This window comes from Microcebus murinus, chromosome 6, assembly GCF_040939455.1.
Source record: "Microcebus murinus isolate Inina chromosome 6, M.murinus_Inina_mat1.0, whole genome shotgun sequence".
Taxonomy (NCBI): domain Eukaryota; kingdom Metazoa; phylum Chordata; class Mammalia; order Primates; family Cheirogaleidae; genus Microcebus; species Microcebus murinus.
In genome coordinates this window covers 63,022,848-63,046,874 of record NC_134109.1, presented here as the reverse complement: position 1 = coordinate 63,046,874, position 24,027 = coordinate 63,022,848, and the positions used below count along the sequence as shown (strand labels likewise).

General features: G+C 34.0%; 1 protein-coding gene across 5 annotated transcripts in view; it reads right to left on the bottom strand.

Annotated features, from left to right (window-relative positions):
- STRN3 (striatin 3) overlaps positions 1–24,027 on the bottom strand; it is a 108,762-nt gene that overhangs the window by 1,824 nt on the left and 82,911 nt on the right. For 3 of the 5 annotated variants that reach the window (XM_012773456.2, XM_012773457.2, XM_076004134.1), the window contains 8 exons: positions 22,244–22,384; positions 17,784–17,917; positions 16,281–16,456; positions 16,056–16,103; positions 15,634–15,755; positions 11,908–12,075; positions 10,430–10,570; positions 5,177–5,284 (listed from right to left, as the gene is read on the bottom strand). In XM_012773456.2, coding sequence (XP_012628910.1) covers positions 5,177–5,284; positions 10,430–10,570; positions 11,908–12,075; positions 15,634–15,755; positions 16,056–16,103; positions 16,281–16,456; positions 17,784–17,917; positions 22,244–22,384 — 1,038 coding nt within the window. Of the gene's footprint in view, positions 1–4; positions 4,358–5,176; positions 5,285–10,429; positions 10,571–11,907; positions 12,076–15,633; positions 15,756–16,055; positions 16,104–16,280; positions 16,457–17,783; positions 17,918–22,243; positions 22,385–24,027 lie in introns of those variants that run through there. The other 2 variants (XM_012773458.2, XM_012773461.2) reach the window with 2 other exon arrangements.

The following is a 24,027-nucleotide window of genomic DNA, read 5'->3' as shown; positions in this document are numbered from 1 at the left end:
ACAACAGAAGATTAAGTTTTCACAAATACTAACTTGAGAGATCAGAAACTATAACACAATATATCAACATAAAATAGACAATCACTATAACATATTTTTTAATTGTGGTAAAAAGACATGACATAAAATTTACCATTTTAACCATTTCGAGAGTGCACAATCCAGGCTTTTAGAACATTCAAAATGTTGTGTAACCATCCCCACTACCTAGTTCATAACATTTTCATCACTGCAAAAGGAAAACTTGTACCGTTCTACAGTCACTCCTCATCTGTTCTGGCAACCACTAATCTGTTCTGTCTATAGACTGGCCTAGTCTGAATGTTTCATATAAATGGACTTATACAATATGTGATTTTTGTGTCTGGCTTCTTTCACTTAATATAATGTTTGCAAGATGCACCCATTATAGTAATATTTTCAAACGAATTTTAATTTGAATGCAGAACTTTCCAGATAATTACTCCTAAAAAAGACATCTATGTGAATTTGAGAGTATCTGATAGATACTGTAAAACACAGTGACAATATGGTTTCATCAAAGGCTTAAGATCATGTAAACTGGAATTAACATGAAAATAGAATCTCTCTCATTAAGAGACCTTAAGATTATTTTACATACATGGGTTAATGAACGATAAATAAATCCACAGAAAATATATTCCTACCTAAAAATTCTAGTATCAAGTTCATTTATCCTTTAAAACGTCAATCACTTTATATATTTGAAAGAAAGAAAGGGCGAGGGGGCAGAACTATTAATATATCAAGTTACTCTGGTTTTCCTCAGATATAAACAAAAACACCGCTCTTGGAAAATGTAATTTAATGAGTATCTTCACTAAAGACTTGGCAAGCAAGTGGAATTCAACAGCAAATTGAAATTTAAAAAACAAATTGTGAATAAAAGTTGTATGGTGCAAATACTTTGGGGCAAGGGCATCCTGCAATATAAGCTTTTGATGGATGGAAAGCAGTATCATAAATTACCTCATCTAAGAAAGGAATAAAATAGCAAATACTGACACTTAAAATTTACTCCCTTTTCACTTTATTACTCAAATGCCTGGGATGCCTCTAATAAGAGATGGGGGCTTTCAACAAAAATTCTAGCTATAATCATTTGTCATGCTTTGGGTCCCCTGAGGACATTCTACACTGTGGATATGAAAGAGGTCTACTTTTATTACTTGTGATGCAGCTATAGCTGTTGACCTGAATGCAAAACTACAGCATAATCAAATGTGCAAAACATACTCCAAAAAAACCATACAGAGTCTTATCACTTTCTGGCAACACTAATCACTTGAGGACAAAATTTAAAAAGTCTCTTATTTCACACCACAGTTGTCTGTTTCTCATTAATACTAAGATTAATTAACAGAATAATTTTAGAAAACTCTTCTCTGCTAGCTTGAGGAACAGAAAAAAATCATTCCACATACAATCTTTATAATTGCTTAGTACAACACAATTCATTTATCAATTCTAGAACCCACTCCTCTCAACATTCATATAAACGAACCCAGTGTATAAAATGGTTGCCCTCTAAGACAATAATTTCAAAATACGAGGAGTTAAGTACCAAGCATCATTCACTTTTTACCCTGAAAATGTCAAATTTATGACAGTAAGTCTTAATTACTGTCTTAATTACTTAATTAACCAGATTCACAGATCTGGTTCTGACTTCTCTCCCAAGAATAACTGTATTATCTCCTAAAATCAACAAGTCTTAAACCAAAAGACTTCTTTTATCCAACACCAGATCTATACATTTCTTTAAGGGTGATATAATTTTCTAAGTTTAACTCCAGCCCCTTTGCCTGTGTACTAATCTTCAGCCTGATATCTTAAGTCAATTCAGAGTCAACCCTTTTTCTCCACATAATTACAAAATCACTTCAAAAACGTGAGTAATCCCTTCAGATGGACCAGGAATAAAGATGTACAATGCTGGACTAAGTTGGATGTTGGGCCTTCCACTGGTGATCACATAAATCACACAGCTGCTGATCCCTCCCAATAACTAGTACCCCTCCTTCACCAATAGATACCTGCAGCTTCTCCCATTTAACCAATTTCATTTTGGCCCCACGGCTCTACTAACATCTTCCCCAGCAAGACTAATTTTTTCCTCCTATAACTAAGGGAATAAAGAGTAGAAACACACAGTCACTCAATTTCCTCTCCCCGGTACCTTAAGTCCTTTTACTGGCCAATTGATATTGTAGGCTTCTATGAAATGGAAAGGAAATAAAGACTGATGTTTAAAAAAAAAAGGTGAACTATGGAAGTAAACTGTGTGAGTCTGAATCCCAACCCAGCAACTTTTATCTGTTGTATAACGCTGTACAATTCACTTAAATTCTTTAAGCCTTTTAACTTCATGTGTAAAATGGGGATAATACAGCACTGTATCTACCTTATAGAGTTAAGGACCAAATGAGTTAACATATGAATCAAATAAAACAATGTCTCACAAAGAGTAAGCAATATATCGCTGGTCTGTAAGCTCCAAGAAGACAGGACATTTTGTTTTTGTTCACCAAGTATCAAGAACTGTGCCAAGTATATGGTAGACACGTAATAAATTTTGCTGGATGAATCTGTCCACAACTGATTCAAGAACTTCTCTCACTCCTGCACATCCCTCACTTGCACCACACCTTCTCCTATAGTCACTCACTACCTAAGTCTTTCCGGAATAGTACAGGCAGCTCAAATTTGTTCTTCTACCAAAAATTTTAAAAACAATGGGCCCTGAAGATCTCTCTGGAATAAAGAGTAGAAATTGAAAATTATAAAGCCCTTAAAGTCAAAGATATACCATATAGTGAGAAGCGTGACTTGATTAGTCTTTCTAAACCAATTTGCAAACCTCTGTTCAACTATTTTTAGTGGTTCCCAGAGAATATATCATAAACAAAAACCCAATATTCTTAACCTGGCTCTAAAAAGTCTTCCTCAGTAGATTCTAGTTTCTTTCTCCAAACTTATCTTTGGCTTTCCCTGTAAGAAACTTCTATTCCTATCACTATGTCTCTGCTCAAAATATCCTCTAATCTGGAATTTCCTACTACCTTCTTCTTCACTTAAAAACAAAAAAACTTACCATTCCTTAAACAAAGCTCAACCACCCACGCTACAGATAACACAACTGTTCTATCTAGTAGGGCTCATCTTTTGTGTGTATATACATACTTACATATACATACACACATGCACATATGCATCTGTTAGCTCCAGATACTGTAGCAAGAACCACATCTTACACATGATAGTATCCAGCACAGAACACAAAATGCTAAATGTTTTTGTTATCAAAATGATTTACTCATTTAAATATTTACTGAACCGGTTCACAGTATCGATTTCCATGTTTCAGATTCAACAAATCCAATAAAGCTACTATTCCTTTTATAAAACAATACTCTATTAATAACTCTGATAACCAGCAATAACAGTTATGGAGGTAGTCTAAATTTACTGCATTTAAGTGAATTACCAATTTTCAAAGAAGGATTTCTTTGAAAATGCCTTATCTGAAGACGATTCATAGTTTAATGTAACTCAGTAAGGTGTATGTATGAGTCAGAGAGAGCAGAGACCAAGATATCAATTTAGAAAGAATCTTTCCATTGTTTGGAGCCTATTGCTTCAATGATCTTCACATTAATGGTATTAGACTAGTTAACAGAAAGAATTGGTAGAATTTAGAAACAATCTGAAGGACTATATGCTCCTTATTTCTGTTATTGGGTAAAATTTTACTGACCACTTTCTTGATTTCTGCTAGTAAAATAGCTCTGAAGACTCTGCATTTTTTTTTTTTGGAGACAGAGTCTCTCTCTGCTGCCCAGGATAGAGTACAGTGCTGTCATTGTGGCTTACCGCAACCTCCAACTCCTGGACTCAAGCCATCCTCCTGCCTCAACCACCTTAGCAGCTGGGATTATAGGCGTACACCACCATGCCTAACTAAGTTTTCTATTTTTTGAAGAGACGGGGTCTTGTTCTTCCTCAGGCCAGTCTTGAACTCCTGAGTTCAAGCAATCCTCCCACCTTGGCCCCAGAGTACTAGGATTACAGGTGTGAGCTACTGTAATTTACAACTACTAAAATTTATGAACCTCTCCCTACAAATGTAAATCTTCAATAATTAATAAAAAGAATCTTTTTAGAAACACAAAGGAAATTACCTCTCTGTTCTTGAAGCAGAGGAAGACATTTAGGCTTCATAAAAATGGTTCAAAGGATTGATTTGATAAGGTGTTGAGAACATCCACATGAATGTGAATCTTATTTCTTGTGCAATAGGTAGACCTGTGAATATTCATTCTGTTCCCAATTTGTTCTATTGAGTTAAAAGGAATCTGTCTATGAAAGTGTTATTTGAACAAAAGTATCTTAATGTAAGACTCTAAAAACTAAAACTCATTGCCATGTCCTAGATAACCTTCAAAGAGAAACCTATAATTCTAGTTTGCTGTCTTACTTGACAATTTGTTGCCATGTAAGTGATTAACATTTAAGTTTCTTATTTGGAAACCCTTTAATACTTCAAAACCCTGACTCTCTTAGCTTCTTCTCAAAGTAACCTTTCTAGGGGTCAGACCTTTCCTGAAAGAGAGCAAGCAATTATTTTATATAGTAGTCTACATAATGACAGATAAAGAGAAGGACTTCCAAAAACAAAATAGCACAACCTATGGCTAAATTAAAATTTGATTTGACTTCAACAAAACAGATACATTTCCTTACAACAAGAAATACCGGGATGATAACAATAAACAATGTCATCATATATAAACTATACTATCATTTGATCCACTGAAAAATAGTTTTAAGAAAATATTTGAAATGCTAAACACCAGAGAGACCTCTTCTGCTTTATTTATTCATAACAGAATATGAAGGAAAAAATTACAAAAGGGAGGCTTTATATTTAACATGACATGAAGAAATTATAATAGGTAAGCAAGGGATTATGTATAGTTAAGGATAAAACTTAATGTACATTAAGTGTGCTACATTAAGAAAAGCAAAAATCTGAGTTAAAATGGTTTAACTTGGCAATATCATAGCCAAAAACTCAACATACCTATATAAAATAGCATTTTGATCATATCAAATTTACAGTATTGTTAATATGAAAAGAAAACAATTTGCTTACCCGTTTTATTATCAAAAAATTTGATGTGTCTATCTTCATGAGCAGTTACTGTAACAGGAAGCGTGGGGTGACTTACTACTCTGTTAATGTGAGTATTGGATTGTAAACCTGAAAAATAAAGACAAACAATACATTAAAATTCAAACCTTCAATTAGAAATTGGATGATGGCCTTTTTAGTCTGGCTAAAATATAAGAATGATTAAAAACTATAAGCTTGGCCAGGTGCGGTGGCTTACGCCTGTAATCCTAGCACTCTGGGAGACCGAGGTGGGAGGATTGCTAGAGGTCAGGAGTTCGAAACCAACCTGAGCAAGAGTGAGACCCCGTCTCTACTATAAATAGAAAGAAATTAATTGGCCAACTAATATATATATAGAAAAAATTAGCCAGGCATGGTGGCACATGCCTGTAGTCCCAGCTACTCGGGAGGGTGAGGCAGGATTGCTTGAGCCCAGGAGTTTGAGATTGCTGTGAGCCAGGCTGACGCCATGGCACTCACTCTAGCCTGGGCAACAAATCGAGACTCTGTCTCAAACAAAACAACTATAAGCTTTTGCATAAAACAAAATGTTTCAGAACCAAAGGTTCTTGGGAGATATATTTTTTATAAAAATACACAATTTATCATGGCCCATAATATGTATGGTAGTAGGCTCAAATTTAGAAAAAATTAGAAGTGTTTTAATGCAGATACTTAATATACGTAGTTTAGAATTTTAAGACTCACAATAATTATTTCTAACAGCTCATAAAAACTATAAGCATTTAAAGAAGAAAAAATTCATAAGTGCTAATTAGATGTTTGCAAGGAACAACCCCCCATCCTACCCACACTGACAAAAACAAAACAGCAAAGAACTATAATTAATACTCTTTAAAGATGAGATTTTTTCTTTACTAGCAAGTCCTTAATTTTTGATTAAATCAGAGATGAGGGCAAACAGGGAAAGATCAAAACAAAGGGGAAAAAGATCATCGGCATTAACAGACTTTGTTTAGATCAATCATTCTTTTTTTTTCCATTTTTTAAAATTTTTTCTTAAACACGTCAGCTATGGCACTTCTCAGCTTGGCTAAATCACGGAGCCTCTCTGAACTTTTCCCTTATCTTTGAATAGACATAACCCATAGCTTATGACAGATGTCTGGCAAGAGGCAAATGAGATAACTGTAAAAACCCTTGGAAATCTGTCATGTGTGACCCATCTATTTTTATTATAATAAATGGGTAAAGATGAGAGTGGGAAATGGGCCTTTCCAAGAGCTAAAAGAGGGACTTTTGGATGGTGAATGGGCCTTTGCTACATGGGGCCTCAAATCACCCAGCACTGACTAAGCACTTTCTCTGGGGGTTAGGAACAGAAGGGAGAGCCCATCAAGCGAAAAGTGGAGATTCAGGAGAGAAGCAAAGCCCAGCTCTCCCTTCCTGCTAAAAGCTTATAAGGCTTTCTCATAAGGCTTCTTGACTCATTGCCTGCAGAAATCCACATTATACTTTGTGTGTGTGTGAGACAGAGTCTCACTCTGTTGCCCGGGCTAGAGTGCCGTGGCGTCAGCCTACCTCACAGCAACCTCAAACTCCTGGGCTCAAGCAATCCTTCTGTCTCAGCCTCCCAATTAGCTGGGACTATAGGCATGCGCCACCATGCCTGGCTAATTTTTTCTCTATATATTTTTCGTTGTCCAGCTAATTTCTTTCTATTTTTTTAGTAAAGACGGGGTCTCACTCTGGCTCAGGCTGGTCTCGAACTCCTGACCTCAAATGATCCTCCCACCTCAGCCTCCCAGGTTGCTAGGATTATAGGCATGAGCCACCTCGCCCAGCCCATAGTATGCTTTAAGGGACAATTTCCCACTAGGCCACAGCTCTCCCAGTAGGCAGGGTTATTGTTGTCTCCTCTTTAACAGGTAGGTAAAGTGAGGTACTGGGCATGAAGCAAGGACATAGGAAATGTATATGTTCATTGGATGTTTGGAGAATTTAAGACCAGAAATCACCATGCCTCCCATACAAATGACATTTTCCTAATCTTAAGGCCTCAATCCAAAATACCTTCACTTGCAAAGGAACTACTTCCCAAGTATGAGTGATATAATCTATTTCTGTGACCATCTCCCACACAAGACTGTGCGCTACTTGAAACCTTTCGAACTGTCTTTGTGTCTACTACATGGTGAAATGTAGAACCCAGGCTTAGAGGCAATAAAAAAGTGAGTGGCTCAAAAAAAAAATAGCTGGCCAGCAGCTTGAGACTTCATCTTTGGAAAGGTATCCCCTTCTTCAAAGGTAGTCAGGCTAGGCAGGGCAGGGATTAGTGTGGAGTGAAGTTGAGTATGCACCAAGGAGAAGAGGGAGAATTTAAAACTGTGCTGTACTCCCTAACCTAGTCCAAAAGCACTATATCAAAAGCAGCCAAATTCTTAGGACAGGTACCCTTCTAGCTAGAGAAACCCTTAGGTCCCAAGCAGGGACTACTCTGAGACAGGCAAACTCAAAACTAAATGAACTCCCCATCCTGTCTGTCTTCTCCCCTAATCCAGCTAAAACTAAACCCAATTTGTTGCCTCCAAAATTCCCACACATTCCCATGCCCCTCACCCCACTTAAATCTTTCACTAGCCAACTCAAATTTCTTCTCTGACCCTAGACTAGCAGAGACCTTCCTTCTCCAATCTCAGGGTCTGAGAGGATAGACAAATTCTTGACTCTTCTCGGGACAGAGTTAACTCAGAGCCTCAGTTTATCCACCCATACGATGGATTCACATAGTCAGCTAATACTAATACAAGCACACAGAAGACACAGGAAGCTGGGAAAGGAGTATTTTCCAGGGACCCAGGCTGAGGATCTTTGAAAATGTAAAGGTTTGAAAGTAGGAGGAAGTGGAAAGGGTGGGAGCAAGCCGCACAGGCAGCTGTCTCAGGGACCTATAGCAACCTGGGGCTTTAACAGGGGGAGGAGCCTGGTTCAGCTACCCTTTATAATATGTCCCCTCCAGGCCTCTGTAGTCAGAGAGCCCTGCAGTCAGGATCTAGCTCCTCTGCAGGTTTCCTTCTGGGCCCCATGCCCCAGGGTGTTGGCCCTCATTCCCAAGCCCAGCCTGCTTCGGCCACACCTGCTCTGAGTCCCAGTCCTCAAGCCCTCCTTCTGGCTGCTGTAGCCTAATCATCCTTTATGTTACAAAAACTCTCATATACTAAGCTTAAACACATAAAAAGGATATTTATTTATAACCTATGGGGGAAGAAAGAATAGGGTTGAGGAAACACTAAGAAAGGTACTTTGAAGATAATTTTGGTTTGAGATTTGACCATGGTACTGTGAAAATATTTTATATAATTACAAAACAATTGTTTTTTAAAAAGAAATCACTAAAAAAATGAAAAGTAAAATTAAACAAATGAACTTAACTATATATCCAATTGGTGGCATAAACACAAAGAAACGAACTACTCTGAGGGACTTTAAAGCATAGTCATTAGGATTATATATCCCTAGTAGAATATACCCTTAGTATAAACAATTATCAATAATTCAACTTTTGCTGGTGATTTTATTACTGAAATGACTGTGTGTATACTGTAGGATAAATCAAATAAGAAACAATGATGATTTTTTTTGAGAACCAGGATAAATCTGAATTTGAAATATTTTACTTTAAAAAATGCATTATTTCCTAGCTCTGTCCACTGAAAAATAATCAATGACCCAGGAGCCATGAAGACCATGAGGAGCAACCCAATACCCTAGCTTCCAGATTGTAGTATCTAAATGCCATTCCACACTAAAAGAAACCGCAATTCCTTAGAGAAACAGCTGATTTCAGATCTGGGGCACAAAATAAACAAGATGAACCCAGAGCATCTCGTTATATCATAAAGCATGAAAACTATCAACAAGTACCATGGTCATATCAAAAGGACTCAGGAGCCAACCTGAATAAGCCCCACTGACCAAAATGAGATAATGTGAGCAGAAATAAAGATAATACCTATAATAAACTGAAATACATTTATTTCCACGAGAGATTATGATGATACCAAAAACACTCAAAAGACTCGCTAGTTATCTTTGGAGGATATACTAGTGAACCACTTCATTATTTTGAAAACTGGTAAATAAAGGGGGGAAAATCAGTCATTTACCTTGCCGTTCCTTAACAAACACTAACTCCAAGGTAATCAAATTGTTGATGAGGATGGTCCTTTTTACAGAAATATTCTAGCTCATAAATGGAGGAGGACCAATAGAATTAGAAAATCATTATTCAACAGTAAATGAATTAATAGAACCAGACATTGATCAAGACTGAAAACATTATGGCTAAGCACAGTGGCGCACACCTATAGTACCAGCTAGTAAGGAGGTTGAGGCAGGAGGATCACCTGAGCCCAGGAGTCAGGGGTTGCAGTGAGCTAAGATGAGGCCACTACACTCTACCTGAGGTAACAGAGAAAAGACTCTGTCTCAAAAAGGAAAAAAAAAAAAAAAATCACAAAAAGATAAGCAACCAGACAATATTTACTTCTGTTAAAAATTCACAAATTACCTATGAAATAGTCTTGCCAAAAACATTTAGACATTTAAAAAAGAAGAAAAATGTTGCACCTGAATTTGAATAGGCCTCTAGATCTATAATCAATTCACAGGAAATAGAGGAGCACATTAAATGACACCACAAGGATGCAAGCAGCAAAATCCAGACTATGGGAAACTTAAGACAAACTAGCCAATTTCTTCCATCAAAATAAAAAGCAAGGAAAATAAAAGAGATGGAGGGAGAATCTATGGATGAAAAGAGATCTAAGAGACCTATTAATCAATCATAAGTCACGGATCTTATTTGGATCCCAATTTAAGTAAACTATAAAACATATACCACATATCAACATTTATAGTCCTGGGCATTTACAGATAATTACTGAAGCTGAATGAAGAGTACATCAGGTTCATTATATTATTTTCTCTACTTTCACAAGAATTCCCATAAAAAGTTTTAAATTATTTCCTTTGCTTTCACCTTCACACTGTTCTACTCACTCTTCTTTCCCCATACGCCTACCAACAAGCTTTTACACATAATTTAAGGAAATAACAGAAATAATGTAAACAAGTACAACTGTAACATAATGAAACTAATTATTTTGCCATCCTAAATATAAACAGTCAAAATACAAAATTAGCTAAAAGATCAACTTGTGTTATATAATAATCCTTTTTAAGATTTCAAAGGAATTCATGAAAACTTACCAGAATCTATCTGTGATGAAAGCATCACCAATGACTGTGATGTTTCTAAATCATAAATTACTGCACTCCCAGTGTTGAAAGAGGTCACCATATGAGCTGGATCACAGCCTATAAAGTCAACCGATGTAGGTATTCCATGCTCTGTAAGGAGTCCAAAGAGATAACAGTGTAAACACAGTAATTCTGAAATCTTCCCTTTTCTAATAAGAAAAAGAAATGCAAATGTTCTTAAAATAATGTTAACAATGAAAAAGGACACAATTGTGTCAGGACGGTGAGATAAGAAACAAATTCTCTTTAATTATTTAAAAAGGTTTTATTTGTAACATTTTACTTAATGTTATAAGAAAAATATAACTAGAGAAGTCTTAAAGTAAGAGTAGATACATGCAAAAGTTGTTTGTTCTCTGTATTTTCTAAGAGAGAAAAAAATCCTAGGTCAGTCTTTTAGCCTACTTGCCAATTATACTTCTTACTATAAGGTGATAAATTAGGATTCTCACATCATTATCTTAGGAAACTGTTAACCTATCAGAGACCTGCAAGTTTTATCAAGTAGCTAATGTAAATCAAATTTTTAGATCTATGAAAATGAAGCTTGGACTCTAGAATCCCCTGATGTAGTACTACCTATGGTAAAGTGGCCTGAGCAGAAATTTCTCCTCTTTAATGTATTAGATTAAATTCAAACAGCCAGATAAATGCACAATTAGATGAAGCCTAGAGCCAAGCAATTAATTATCTGGATGAAGCAAGAAACAAGTATCTAAATTAATTTTTACATCTAAAATTTGGGTAATTGAAAAATTAGCAGAATGACTAAGGTGTCCAAAAAAGACACAAAATTAAGCATTTACTACTCAACTAAAATATATGAAAACAATATATATTTTTAATACTAATAAAAGGTCTGATTAAAAATAAATGACTTGGAAAATAAGAATAATAAGATTATATACAGCTACACACAAAGACACACACATATTATCTTAAAAAGGTAAACTGGTTAAAGCCTTCTTTGATAGGAAAATATCTGAAATAATGAAAGTAACCGAATCCATACTTCCCAGATAAGGGTGATTATGGCTGGATTACCCAACCAGTCTGCTCAGAAAAACCATACCTGGTTTGCAAGTATGCTTGAGACTGTAATCCTTTCAGTCTTTGTGAGTAGCCACCTGGAGCAGGTAGAGTGCCTTCTGTTGTCCCCGAGTTCCCTTATTTGTCTCCCCCCACTGTTATATACAAATTGTTGTATTTTTAAAATGGAACATGAAAAGGTCAAAAAGTGCCAAGCTACAGAATATAGCTGCAAAGCACTACAAATAAAAAATTTCTAGGAATAAAGAGTATCACAAGTTTAGTAAAATTCTTTCAATATATCTCTTTGGAGCACTAAAGAAATCAATTACTTTGTCCTTTTTATCTTCCAAATTAAAAAAAAATTAGTGTTTCTTATAGAAGCAAAATTTACTTACTTTTGTCTCCATTATAAGTGCAAATACAGGGCAACTTTTCTTGTGGATTCCACAACCTAACAGTGCCATCTGCTGAACAAGACAGTAATTGATTTTTTATGCCACTATAAGCAAGACCCCAGACTGCATCTGTATGAGCAACTAAAGTGCCAGCTAGAACATTTGGCTCTGGGAAGAAACAAACAAACAAAAAATTAGCTAAAGGAAATGAAATGCTTTAGTACATAAAGATAAATTACCATATATTAAGTATAAAAAATGCACATAAAGGCCACAAGAAGATAAACCAAAATGGACACAGTGGCTACTACTAATTGCTGGACCTATTTTTATCCTTCCCTTTCATCTAATACTTTTCTGTATTTTCATATAGTTTTCTATAAGGAACAGATACTTTTTAAAAAAACTTTATTGAGATATAGATATTAATATAATTTACACACTATACAATTCACTCATTTAAAGTGTACAACTCAATGGTTTTTAGTATGTTTGCAGAGTTGTGCAACCATTACCACAATCAATTTCAGGATACTTTCATCACTCATTAGCCACTTTCCCCCCAATTCTTCCTCCCCACCTTTCCACAGCTCCAGGCAAACACTCACTAATCTATTCTGTCTCTATAGATAGGCTTATTCTGAACATTTTTTATTTTTGTCTCTGATCCTTGATTCAGGATATTCTGAAATTTTTATATAAATGAAATCATACAGTAAGTGGCCTTTTGTGACTGGCTTCCTTCACTTAGCATGACATTTTCAACGTTTATCCATGTTGTAGCATTCATCAGCACTCCATTTCTTTTTAGTGCCAAATAATATTCCATTATATTGATATACCACATTTTATTTGTCCATTTATCAACTGATGAACATGTGATAGCTAACAACATTGAGCACCATTTGTCTGACAATCTTGCTTTTCTAGTAAACACCTCTCACTTCCCTTGAATATTTCTTAGCCTCTCCACTATTCTGTTTCCAACTTCCCTTCCTTACGAATGATTACGCCTTATACTTCAGTGAGAAAATACAGCATTCAAATAGGAACCCCTCCCCCATCTTCTTGCCATTCAATTTATAAATCATTAAAGCCATCTTCTCCTAGCTTCCAGATACAAGTAAGGAATTTGTCCTTCTATAGAAATCAAAGGCTAATTCCATGAGATGTATTGTGAATTCCATTCAACTCACTAACTTGCTTTCATGTTTATTGTTTTCATATATATATGTCCCAGAATCTTGAACATGAACAACAACAAAAAAAAAATCTTCATTAAACCTACCCCACCGCCCTTCTGCCAAGCAGTAGAAAAGCATATTGAGTAAACACGCTTTTTACCTTGTTTCCTCTTCAAATCAATCCAATATGGTTTTCATTACCACACCAAAACAACCCTTGCTAAGATCACCAATAATGACTTCTATTACATCAAATGCAATATTTTAATGATACAAACTTTTTTTTTTGATGGTTGTTCAAATCATATTGCTTTTGATCCATACAGTCTGACTTATCTGTTATAAGGTTATCCAGAGGTCCCTTCGTCCTCTTGTCTTAGCCCCAGTGTCTAATCTCTATCTGGCCAAGACCCAGGTATTTGCCATCCATCTTACCAAAAGGAACCTTTCTATCCTATTATTAGACCTCTCGGCAACATGTGAAAATATAGACTGCTTCCTTCTCAAAATGGTTTCTTCTTTGGTATGCTTCTATGATTCCATACTCGTCTACACTTTTCCCTATCTCTTGGGGGGGCACAACTTCTCAGTGTCCCTTTGTTGGCTCTCTTGCTGTAGCCACCCTTCTAATGTCAGAGTTACTGAGGACTTTTGTCCCAGATTGTCTTCTCTTCTTACCCTACACAACATACTCTCCCTATGTTTTAACATCCATTATCACAGCTTAAAGTATCATTGGTATAGAGAAGAGTCTTCATACTTTTATCTCCAACCCAGATCTCTTTGAGCTCCATATTTGTATATTACCTACCTGATACTGCCATCTCTGAACATGCCTAAAATTCAACTCACCATCTTAAATCTCCTCACACCCGTTCTGCCCTCATTTCAATAAATGCTACCATCACATACTCAGCTGTCATGTCAAAAACCCAGGATTCGTGATGAAAATGTTCTGAAATTAGATAGTGGTGATGGTTGGTTGCACAACCTTATGAACATAGTAAAACCTATTGAACCATATACTTTAGAAGGGTGAATTTTATGGTAAGTTATATCTCGATAAAGCTATTAAAAATACATAACCAAATCAAGCATTACTCACCTATCACTTTTATCTACTCAATATAATTTATCAATAAATCCTGTCTATTCTACCATACTTCCCTAATCTATCTTAAAACCACTTCTCTCTAACTGCTCTGGTACCACCACTCTTACCTTGGCAACATCATCTATCACCTAGTCTACTGGATTACTACATTACAGCAGCCTCCCAATTGGCATTTCTGTTTCCACTCTTCCCAACCCAATGTATCCTCACAACAGTCACAGTCATCTTTCTAAACCTTGCATTCATTAGGTCACTTATTGGCTTAAAACTCGTTTCTGATAGCTCCTTTTTATTCTTCAGATTTTGGCTTAGATGTCACTATTTTAGATAGACTTTTCCTGACTACTTATCCAAAGGGTTCTGCCTATCACTCTCTTTCAAAGAATCTGATCTTACCATTTATCACAAGTTGTAACCATCGATCCCCATCTCCTTATTTAAGGTCTATTTTTTCCATCAAACTAAACTTTGTTTTTTGACATAGTAGTAAACACTATGAGTGACAAACACAGGCACCAAGTATGTGTTAAATAAAAAAAACTCAGAGCTCATAAACATACTTTTTTAAAAATCAGGGACAATGCCCTCATAAATTTATCTGAACACACACAGGTAGGTAATTCTATAGGACAGATTTCTAAAAACTTTATTTGTAAGTCAAAGGGTTTTTTTTTCCTGTTTTGAAATTAAAGAATTTTTTGGTCTCCAAAAGATGATTTACACCCTTACTGTCCCTCTTTGTTTCCACTGTTTTCTGCGTAATATTTTTAAACTATATAATAAGCTGTTTAAGTTTAAAAATTTGTTATTAGATAATATTTTGTTTTCTTCTCCTTTTAGTACTGAAATTAATTAACAATTCAATTAATATAGACTAATATACTTTTTTGGACAACAGAGAACAAGTTTTTTTTTTTTTGAGACAGAGTCTCGCTTTGTTGCCCAGGCTAGAGTGAGTGCCATGGCGTCAGCCTAGCTCGCAGCAACCTCAAAACTCCTGGGCTCAAGCAATCCTCCTGCCTCAGCCTCCCAAGTAGCTGGGACTACAGGCATGCGCCACCATGCCCGGCTCATTTTTTCTATATATATTAGTTAGCCAATTAATTTCTTTCTATTTATAGTAGAGACGGGGTCTCGCTCTTGCTCAGGTTGGTTTCGAACTCCTGACCTCGCGCAATCCACCCGCCTCAGCCTCCCAGAGTGCTAGGATTACAGGCGTGAGCCACCGCGCCCAGCAGAGAACAAGTTTAAGACTCATAGTATGTACATTTCCTAATTTTTCTCTTTAACAAAACACATTACTAGCAAATGGAAGAACTAAATGAGAAAACTAGTATATGTTTAAACAATCTTATAATAATATTTGAGGTATTTAATTTTGTCAGCTCCATTAACCCCCAAAATACATCCTTTGATCCTTTCACTTACCATATGTATCATATGGATCCACATTAGGACTAGGCATATTCCACCACTGGATGGTTGCATCAATACCACCACTAAAACACTGTTCTCCATTAGAACTAATAGCTAACGACAGAACAGGACCACTATTATAGGAAGAGAAGAAAAAAAAATTACTTACAAATCTTAAGAAACTCAAATCCCCATTCTTCTGTGGCCGAATTTATGTGACATCTAAAATCTGTTCTAGGAGAACATGTGTATACATTTGAAAAATCTATTATATTCATATTATTACTAATTATTAAACATATTAACTAATATGTCTTTTCTAATATAAAATAATCACTGAGAAAATTATAAGGTTTGAGGATTAATAACAGTTAATAATTATGGTTGTTAAGTACCAATTCAATAAAATTAAATACCAATTCAATAAAACTTACATGTGGGCCCTAAATGTGTAGATGGGCTCTACATCTAAAGAGGCACTCCTAAAAGAGGGGGTGAAAGGGTGGGGAAAGAGAAGAAAATAATCATAAATCACCGGTTGATATTAAAGAGTAGCTACATCAATTGTGTACATAAAAGATATGTGACAATAAAGAGGAATAATAACTTATATTAGCAAAATTGGAACAAAAAAACTAGGTTAACATTAATATACTTGCTTTTTGGCAGGAACTGTTTTTTGTAAATTCCAAAGTTTCAGGGTATGGTCCTCAGAGGCAGTAACCAGCACAGGTTCTACAGGATGAAAAGCTAATGCCCGTACTCCATCAAAATGGCTACGTAGCGTATACTTGGGGTTCCATGTCTTTCGAAAGGCATCTTTATTGGCAGGCAACTAAAAAGAAAGAATGCAATATTTAGTGGTAAAAATAATAAAGTGGTAGGTATGTGGAGTTTTAGTTTGCTTCTTTTTGGTGCGTTTAACACATATATTTAAAACTATTTTGCTAAAATGTCCAGTGGAAATTTAATGTACCTTAAAAACTTTATAACGAATCTTTATTATTTAATAACTCAGAAAAATAACTTCATTAACCTTACAAATACCTAGATCATAGAGTTCCTTAATCTGATTTTACCTAATTATCAAGCTAAACCTAAAGCTCCTATTAAATGTCAAATGAGAACAAAATAACTACCACTGCTGCAATACTCTACATGAAAACAAAAAGAACTTAAATAAAATTATTAGCAAATACCAAAGGGTATTAACAGTACAGTTGTCATCCAAGAAAATTTATCATGTGAAATTTTAAAGGCAGCAAGTTAAGGTGCTTTCTTAAAGTCTGAACTAAAGATCCTTTAAGATTGTTTTCATCCCATGTTCGTAATTCTTGATACTGATTAAAGTTAATATTTTTACCTTCATTTCTCCATCTGTAAAGATACGCTGTAAAACCACTTTAAAGCAGTCAAAAGTTTACTAGAATTTAGTTGCTTAAATACTTTAAAAAATATTAATGAGAATAATCCAGCCCACCAACGGCTGTCTCTAAAAAGCATGCAACATAAGTAAAAAATGTAGAAAAAGAAATTCATTATAAAAAAAATTTTAACTTGCTGCAAAACTGCAATTATTATAAAAATATAAACAAATATAGTTAACTCTCAATTGAGTGTTAAATGTCTAGAAAAAATTAAATCCAAGACACGTTTCACCTCCAACATTGGCCCTCCCATCCCTTCCATCCTTTCCCCATTCCTCAAATGAAGGTGTTAAGTATTCAGGAAATGATGCAAGCTAACTTTAACAATACCATTAAGAAAATAAAAGTTCAAAAATAAAACATGCTTTTTAAGAAGTATTCTAAAGACAAGTAAATGATTCAGGTTATCTATTTTTTTTTTCTTATTAACACCAAAATATGACTTCATTTGAGATAATTGAGAGTTGACTACTCGAGACATATTTATTGACCCATATGTTAAGGTAATCATCCCAAACGTCTAGCTACTCCACCAAAATACCTAAGAAAAATTTAAACACCACAAAGAAAGTAGTTATAAAAGAAAAACTACATGTCACTTCAAATCAACACAATGGCACACTTAAACTTATCTTTTCCATGCACCTTGACATTAATTCTGTTTTATAAGTGATTCCAAAAAATAAGGAGCCTTCTATTAAATCATTAAAAAATTAAAAATAAAACTGCACTTACATCATAACTATAGTCTGCATCATTTGTTACCGTCAAGTCTGCAAGGTCTCCAAGGCCCAGTACACTTAACAAAACATCATCAGAACCCATAATAAATGACTTGCCTCCTCCAGATGGAAACGTTATTGGTTCAGCTATAAAGAACAAAACCGCTTCTTAAATGCTGAAAAATCATACAGTACAAGACAATATTGTGGGGGAAATTTAAGCACTTAACAGTTATAATATTCAGTAATATAATTAATTTTTATTTTCCCACTTCTACTCAAAAAATCCTACTACTGAACAGTACTAAACAAATGTGTTATAACTACAATGTAGTAATCTTCCATAAATCAAATGTGTACTACATATATTATTCTGGGGTAGGTGGTGGGGCACAAAAGCTTTGTGTATTTAAATCTTTTATCATTTCAGTGCAATTATAACTATAGTTTACATGTTAAGAAACAGGACAAATTCTGATTAAATAATGGACTTATGTATAAAGATTTCAGCTATTCCTGGGGGAAAACCTCTAACTGCTGACCTCAGAGTAGCTCACACAGCATTTTAAAAATATAATAGGTTGTTGCTAAGTCTTTTTGTTTTCTAAAGAAGTGTTAGGCATTCTAGTGTCTGGTAAAAAATAATATAAATATTCAAATATAAATGGTTTTCAAATAGTCTGCTATATTGTATGAGTTCACTGAAAAGAAGCCTTAATTTTTAGACGCCTTCAGTAACAGCAATGGTTTAGGAAAAAAAAGCAGTTTTACCACCAATATCAGTTTCCTTTATGTAAAAGGTTAATCCATGCAATCTTCAGAATGCCTTCTAGGTTTAAAGCTCTGACTGTAATTTGTATTTTAATGTCCCCATTTATTTACTTTGACACTTCTAAAATGGAGCAACTAATCTATATTAGAGCAACTAATGGAGCAACTACCTACAGAACTTTAAGTTTCTGACCAGAATTACTTTCAATTTAAAACTACACTCAGGTAAAGTTTTTTTACTTTTCTCATCTATATTATGTGTGTTATTATAGTTTTCCAGGTTAATATCAGCAGTTCCAATTAAATTACTTAAAATATTTTTTCTCTACACATACTATTCCCCAATTAAACTCTGCCATAATTGAATGACTGACTACACTCTAAAGATTTTGCTGTAACAGCCATAGCATAAGCAATAATCCTTAATACATTTCAGAAGCATGCTTTGAAAGCAAAATTTTAACATTAAGATGCAAGAGAGACATACTCAAGTCATTATAATGCAAAACAACTCAACATAACAAAACATACTTAAAATTCATGAACAAATTTTAAAAAGAAACATACCAAAACCTCAACCTAATTAGCAATTTTGAAAAGTTCCTATGAAAAAATGATATAAATTTAATATGCTACAGCAAACACAACAAGTATAATAAAACTTGACAGTCATCACTAAAACTATTGAAAATAATTGAGTATAATTTATATATACTATGACAAAAGTAAAACTCATCTTTATTTCAAGTATCTCATTTTTATTATTTTATCCTACATCAAGTAAACTATATAACTTTTGACTTAGGATCCTAAAGTGAAGTTGTAATTCAACAACTGATCTAGAGTAAATCTGAAAGCATATGAAAGAAAATATGTACATAGGGATACTGAATAGCAGTATTTAATTAATCTCTAAATGATTATACTCATAGAATCTGAACAATCTATAGCACTGATCTTTCCTCCCAATATCTAGTGTGCAGTTTTTGGTAACATCAGAAGCAACTAAGAACAATAAAATCAATATTTTACAATTATGTTTAAGAACAATTATTTAAAGTCATTAGATGATAATTAATCAAAGCATTTTTCATCAGGACAAAGAAATATTTTTTCTTTAAGCTCATAATTTGTTTCTAACTTAGAACAAAATGCCACTAATTCTTCCCACTTGCAATGATACAAAGGTTCACTAACACAAATTTTAATAAAAGTCCAATAAAGTAACTTTAACATAACAAATTGTTTTGTATTTTTACATCATCTTTTTGCAGGAATACTTCTGATCAGCCACCGACCAATTTAGGGGCATGTGAAGGGAAGTATCTGGACAATATTAGCTAATTTTCCTGCAGTTTTAGATTGACTGTATTTAACAAAAAATTGGTATACTCATTTCTAATTAATCATATGACTACATTTCTATCCTTTATCTATACACAAACATCTACATATAGCAAGCTATCGTGTTTACTCAAAACTTATTTACATACATATGTGTAAAAAAGCTTTTAAGCTATTAGTTCTGCTTTTCCTATCACTGATCACTGTGGCTTATGTTAATCACAGTAGGTACTCAATATACCCTTGGTTCTCTGCAAAGGGAATTAACTTCTATAAGTTCATTTTATTAACATTTATGTAATTCTCTATAGCACATAGTTACATAAACATAAAAATGTCATTAGCAATTCAAAGAAAAATATAATTATTAAAAGAAGTTTTTAATTTAATGATGAAAATTATAATACTTTTTATCATATAGCCAAAGAGATTTCATCAAGCAATCTAAGAATACTAGTATCATGGGTCTATGAAATGGGATCTTATAACAAGGTTCATTTCATACTTCTATAACTAACCTTCCTTTTTATGGGCACTATGACTAAGGAACTGTAAGCTCACATATCAAACTTCTCCTTTCTCCTCCAATTTTATCAAACCTAAAGGGTATAGAGTCCAGTAACTCATTCTATTTATGCCAGAGGCAACATGCTGTATCTTAAGTCTTTATTAACAATAGTCTAGAAGTCTGTAATGTAGAAGTAACTCTCCTAGAAAACAGACATTTATTATTTATAAAATGAGGTATAACATGGACTTCAAAAGGAAAGTATGATGTTGGGGGTTGCCACTGAAAATAGGAGATTATGAACTCCAATGTTTTTTCTTCTTAGCTTGAAGCCGAATTCAAATCTCTTCAAATAACAAATTCTAGTAAGATTTACCCTTTGAAAAAGTAAAATGAAGTTCACACTTATCAAATCTCCCCATACCCCTCTGGCCCATTCTCCTCCTACCATTAAGAAAGAGATTATTACATTTTCTTCACATTTTTTCTTTAAACCACACACATACACATAAATACACACACAGAGCTCTAAATTGGTTTTTGTTTAAGACTGGGCCTTGACTGGCCTTTTCCATAAATCCTTGGTTTGAAACATTTAAAAGAGTCCATACTGGATGGCTTTGCCTTAAACTGTAAAATGTACAGTTTAAATGTACATTAATTATAAAAATTTTACCAAGTTGTACCATGCATTATTTGATAAAACGGACCAAAAGCTAAAGAAACTAAATTGCTACTAAATGCATAAAATGAAAAATAATGAAGCTGGTATGTATATTTTAGAAAATACTTTTCAAGTTAAACTTGAAAAAAGCTCAATAGGAGACATGAGATGCACAAAAATTAATAGACACTGTTTTACTTTTCATTCATTTTACTTTCGTTTTATTATTTTAGTAATTTTTAAAATCTTTTCTCAAATTTTCTTACAGATTAAGGTGAGCAGTAAAGGTAAGGTAAATTAAGGTGAGGGAATATAAAATTATTTAACTTTAACTGTAAGGAGAATGTGCTACTAGAGAAATCTTAAAGGGTATTTAAAATTTTTTGACTAGGACATTAATCCCCTTACACAGCAAAGGCAGAAACATCAATGAAATTGAATCTTTATGCCAAATTATTAGATAATAAACTCTTCTTATATGGTATACATTACAATAATATTTGGTTAAAAATGAGATTCACTACTTGGAATTATAACAAACTAGAACTAGAATAAACTATTCAAGTGTATCTTCAGCTAAAAACAACTTTGGAAAAAATGCTTAAGTAGTACATTCATTTCCTACACATTTGTGATTTGGGCAAATTTTAGAAAATTCATTAGGAGGTACTTGCTACCAAGTTAAAAAAGAATGATGTTGCCTTACTCTAAAATGATTAAATTAGGCAACAGTCACATATTTTTAGAATATATGTAATGTTCTAAGCACAGTGACTGACGTGTTGTCTCCTAGTAAGTGCTAGTTATTACTAGTGGCTAAATTTAGACAATATGACAAAAGTGAGTAAATAGTTTTTTCTATATGTATTTAGAGTTTATTTTTATAAATTACTATTTTCCTGTTACTACATCTGTAAGTTAAAGGTAGATTTAGGAAAGGTATTCTGAATTGACCTATGATAGAAACAACTCCACCTAACATTAAAAACAAAAACAAAATATAAAGAAATAGAAGCCCCAAATTTCAAAATCCCTAAGACAATAAGAGCTTGCCCAACACCTTCTCTGAAGATCATATAAAATGATCCTCAACATTTTAAACAGCATCAAATTTGCAATATTAAAATGTGATTTGGAGTTAAGGCCTTCTGCAATGTAAATAAACACGGTAGCTAAATTTTTGTACCTTCCTCTGCTCTTGCACCTTCATGATCAGTCATTCTAGTAGAGGCTGACCTAGACTGATTAATGATTCCTGAAGAGATGTGGGGCAGCTCATCATCTCCCAGATCAGCTATCATGTCGTAGAGTTTTGTCCTGTTGACCCCTGTAAATTAACGTCAGCAGTAGAGGTTCATTTAATGGCTACCGCCTGACTTGCCAGCACCCTTTAAAACCAATTTATTAACAAAACAGGCTATTAAAATATCAGATAATTAAAGATGTCTTCAATTTTCCACACCACCCCCCAAAACAAAGTAAGAGTTTAAATATTTAAAACATTCACAATTTCTGTAGAGAGATATATGTATCTCTGCTGTATATTTTAAACAGAAAGGGGGATGGTGAGGGAGGTGGGGAGGCAGGCTTCTGTTACTCAACCAAAGTTCCATAAGCTCATAGACACAGAAGGTACCATTGAAACAGAAAAATGCTGGTGTTTAAGGTTAATGTTTATCAGTGTAAAGAATAAAACAGGTGCTTTTCAATTTAATTCACTGTTTTAAAAAAGTTAACAAAGGAATAAGTACAAATGATTTTTATGAGGGTGCAACAAACAATTAACTTTACCTGGTGTTTCCATGGATATTTTCCTGCCACATTAGCACAAATTTGTCATCAATAGTAAATCAACCATAATTTCTCTCAAAATGTTTTTTTTTTTTACTTTTCCCAAATTTGAAATCTTTAATTTACCCATAAGCTCTCTGAATTTCTCATAATGATATGAAAAGTCAACAGTCACAGGCCACAAATTCAAGGGGAGAATTTCAGCTGCTGCCTGGATAATTCAAAATATACAAAACACAAAAGCTTCTGCAGTATTGTGGAATATTCTTTACCTTTGAACTTCAGAAATAGCAGAATCATTTCCAACCATGTATTTTGAAAGAAAATGTAGTTTTAAGAATGTAAAAAAAATTTGAAAAGACAAAGAAAATGTTTTATAATCAATATAAAGTAAAACAAAATAGGCATATCCAAGGTCAAACATTATGATCTTATATTCACTAATGTCAATATTAATGGACTAGACTGGTATATAATTATTCCTTTATTTTTTTTTTTCCATTTTTCAGTTGGCCAATTAACTTTTTTTTTTTTTTTTTTTTTTTTAGTAGAGACGGGGTCTCACTCTTGCTCAGGCTGGTCTTGAACTTCTGAGCTCAAACAATCCACCTGCCTCGGCCTCCCAGAGAGCTAGGATTACAGGCGTGAGCCACAGCGCCCGGCCTAGACTGGTATATAATTATTAAATATTAAGTTTACTGTGGTTATTTGAGTGTTAGTAACTCCGGGAACTATCACTTACCTATGCTATGTTATCCTTAATAGAATGCTAGGCAATGAAATGGTAAAACTTAATGGAAATAGGTAGAATCTTAGTTATTAGTTCTAATTTATAGTAATCCCTAACTTCTTAGTAATGCTTAAATAACTCCACTTCTGGATTATGCAATATGCCAGGTAGTCTAAATTTTCTAAAATGATTATAATGGAAAAGCTCAGCATTACCTAAGGATTTTCCCCCAACAGTGAAGTAACTACAAACAAACTCCCTAATAAATGAAAAACTGCCAATTGGATGTTCAACCACCAGTTAAATTCAACGTGAAAGAAAATAAATATTATTCTTTCTTACAAAAAAGCTTCCTTTTATAACTTTCCCAATTGTATGACATCACCGATTTAGTTTGTTTTTAAAATGCTCCAACCAGATCTTAACAATTTCTCTTCAATTTGAAAAAT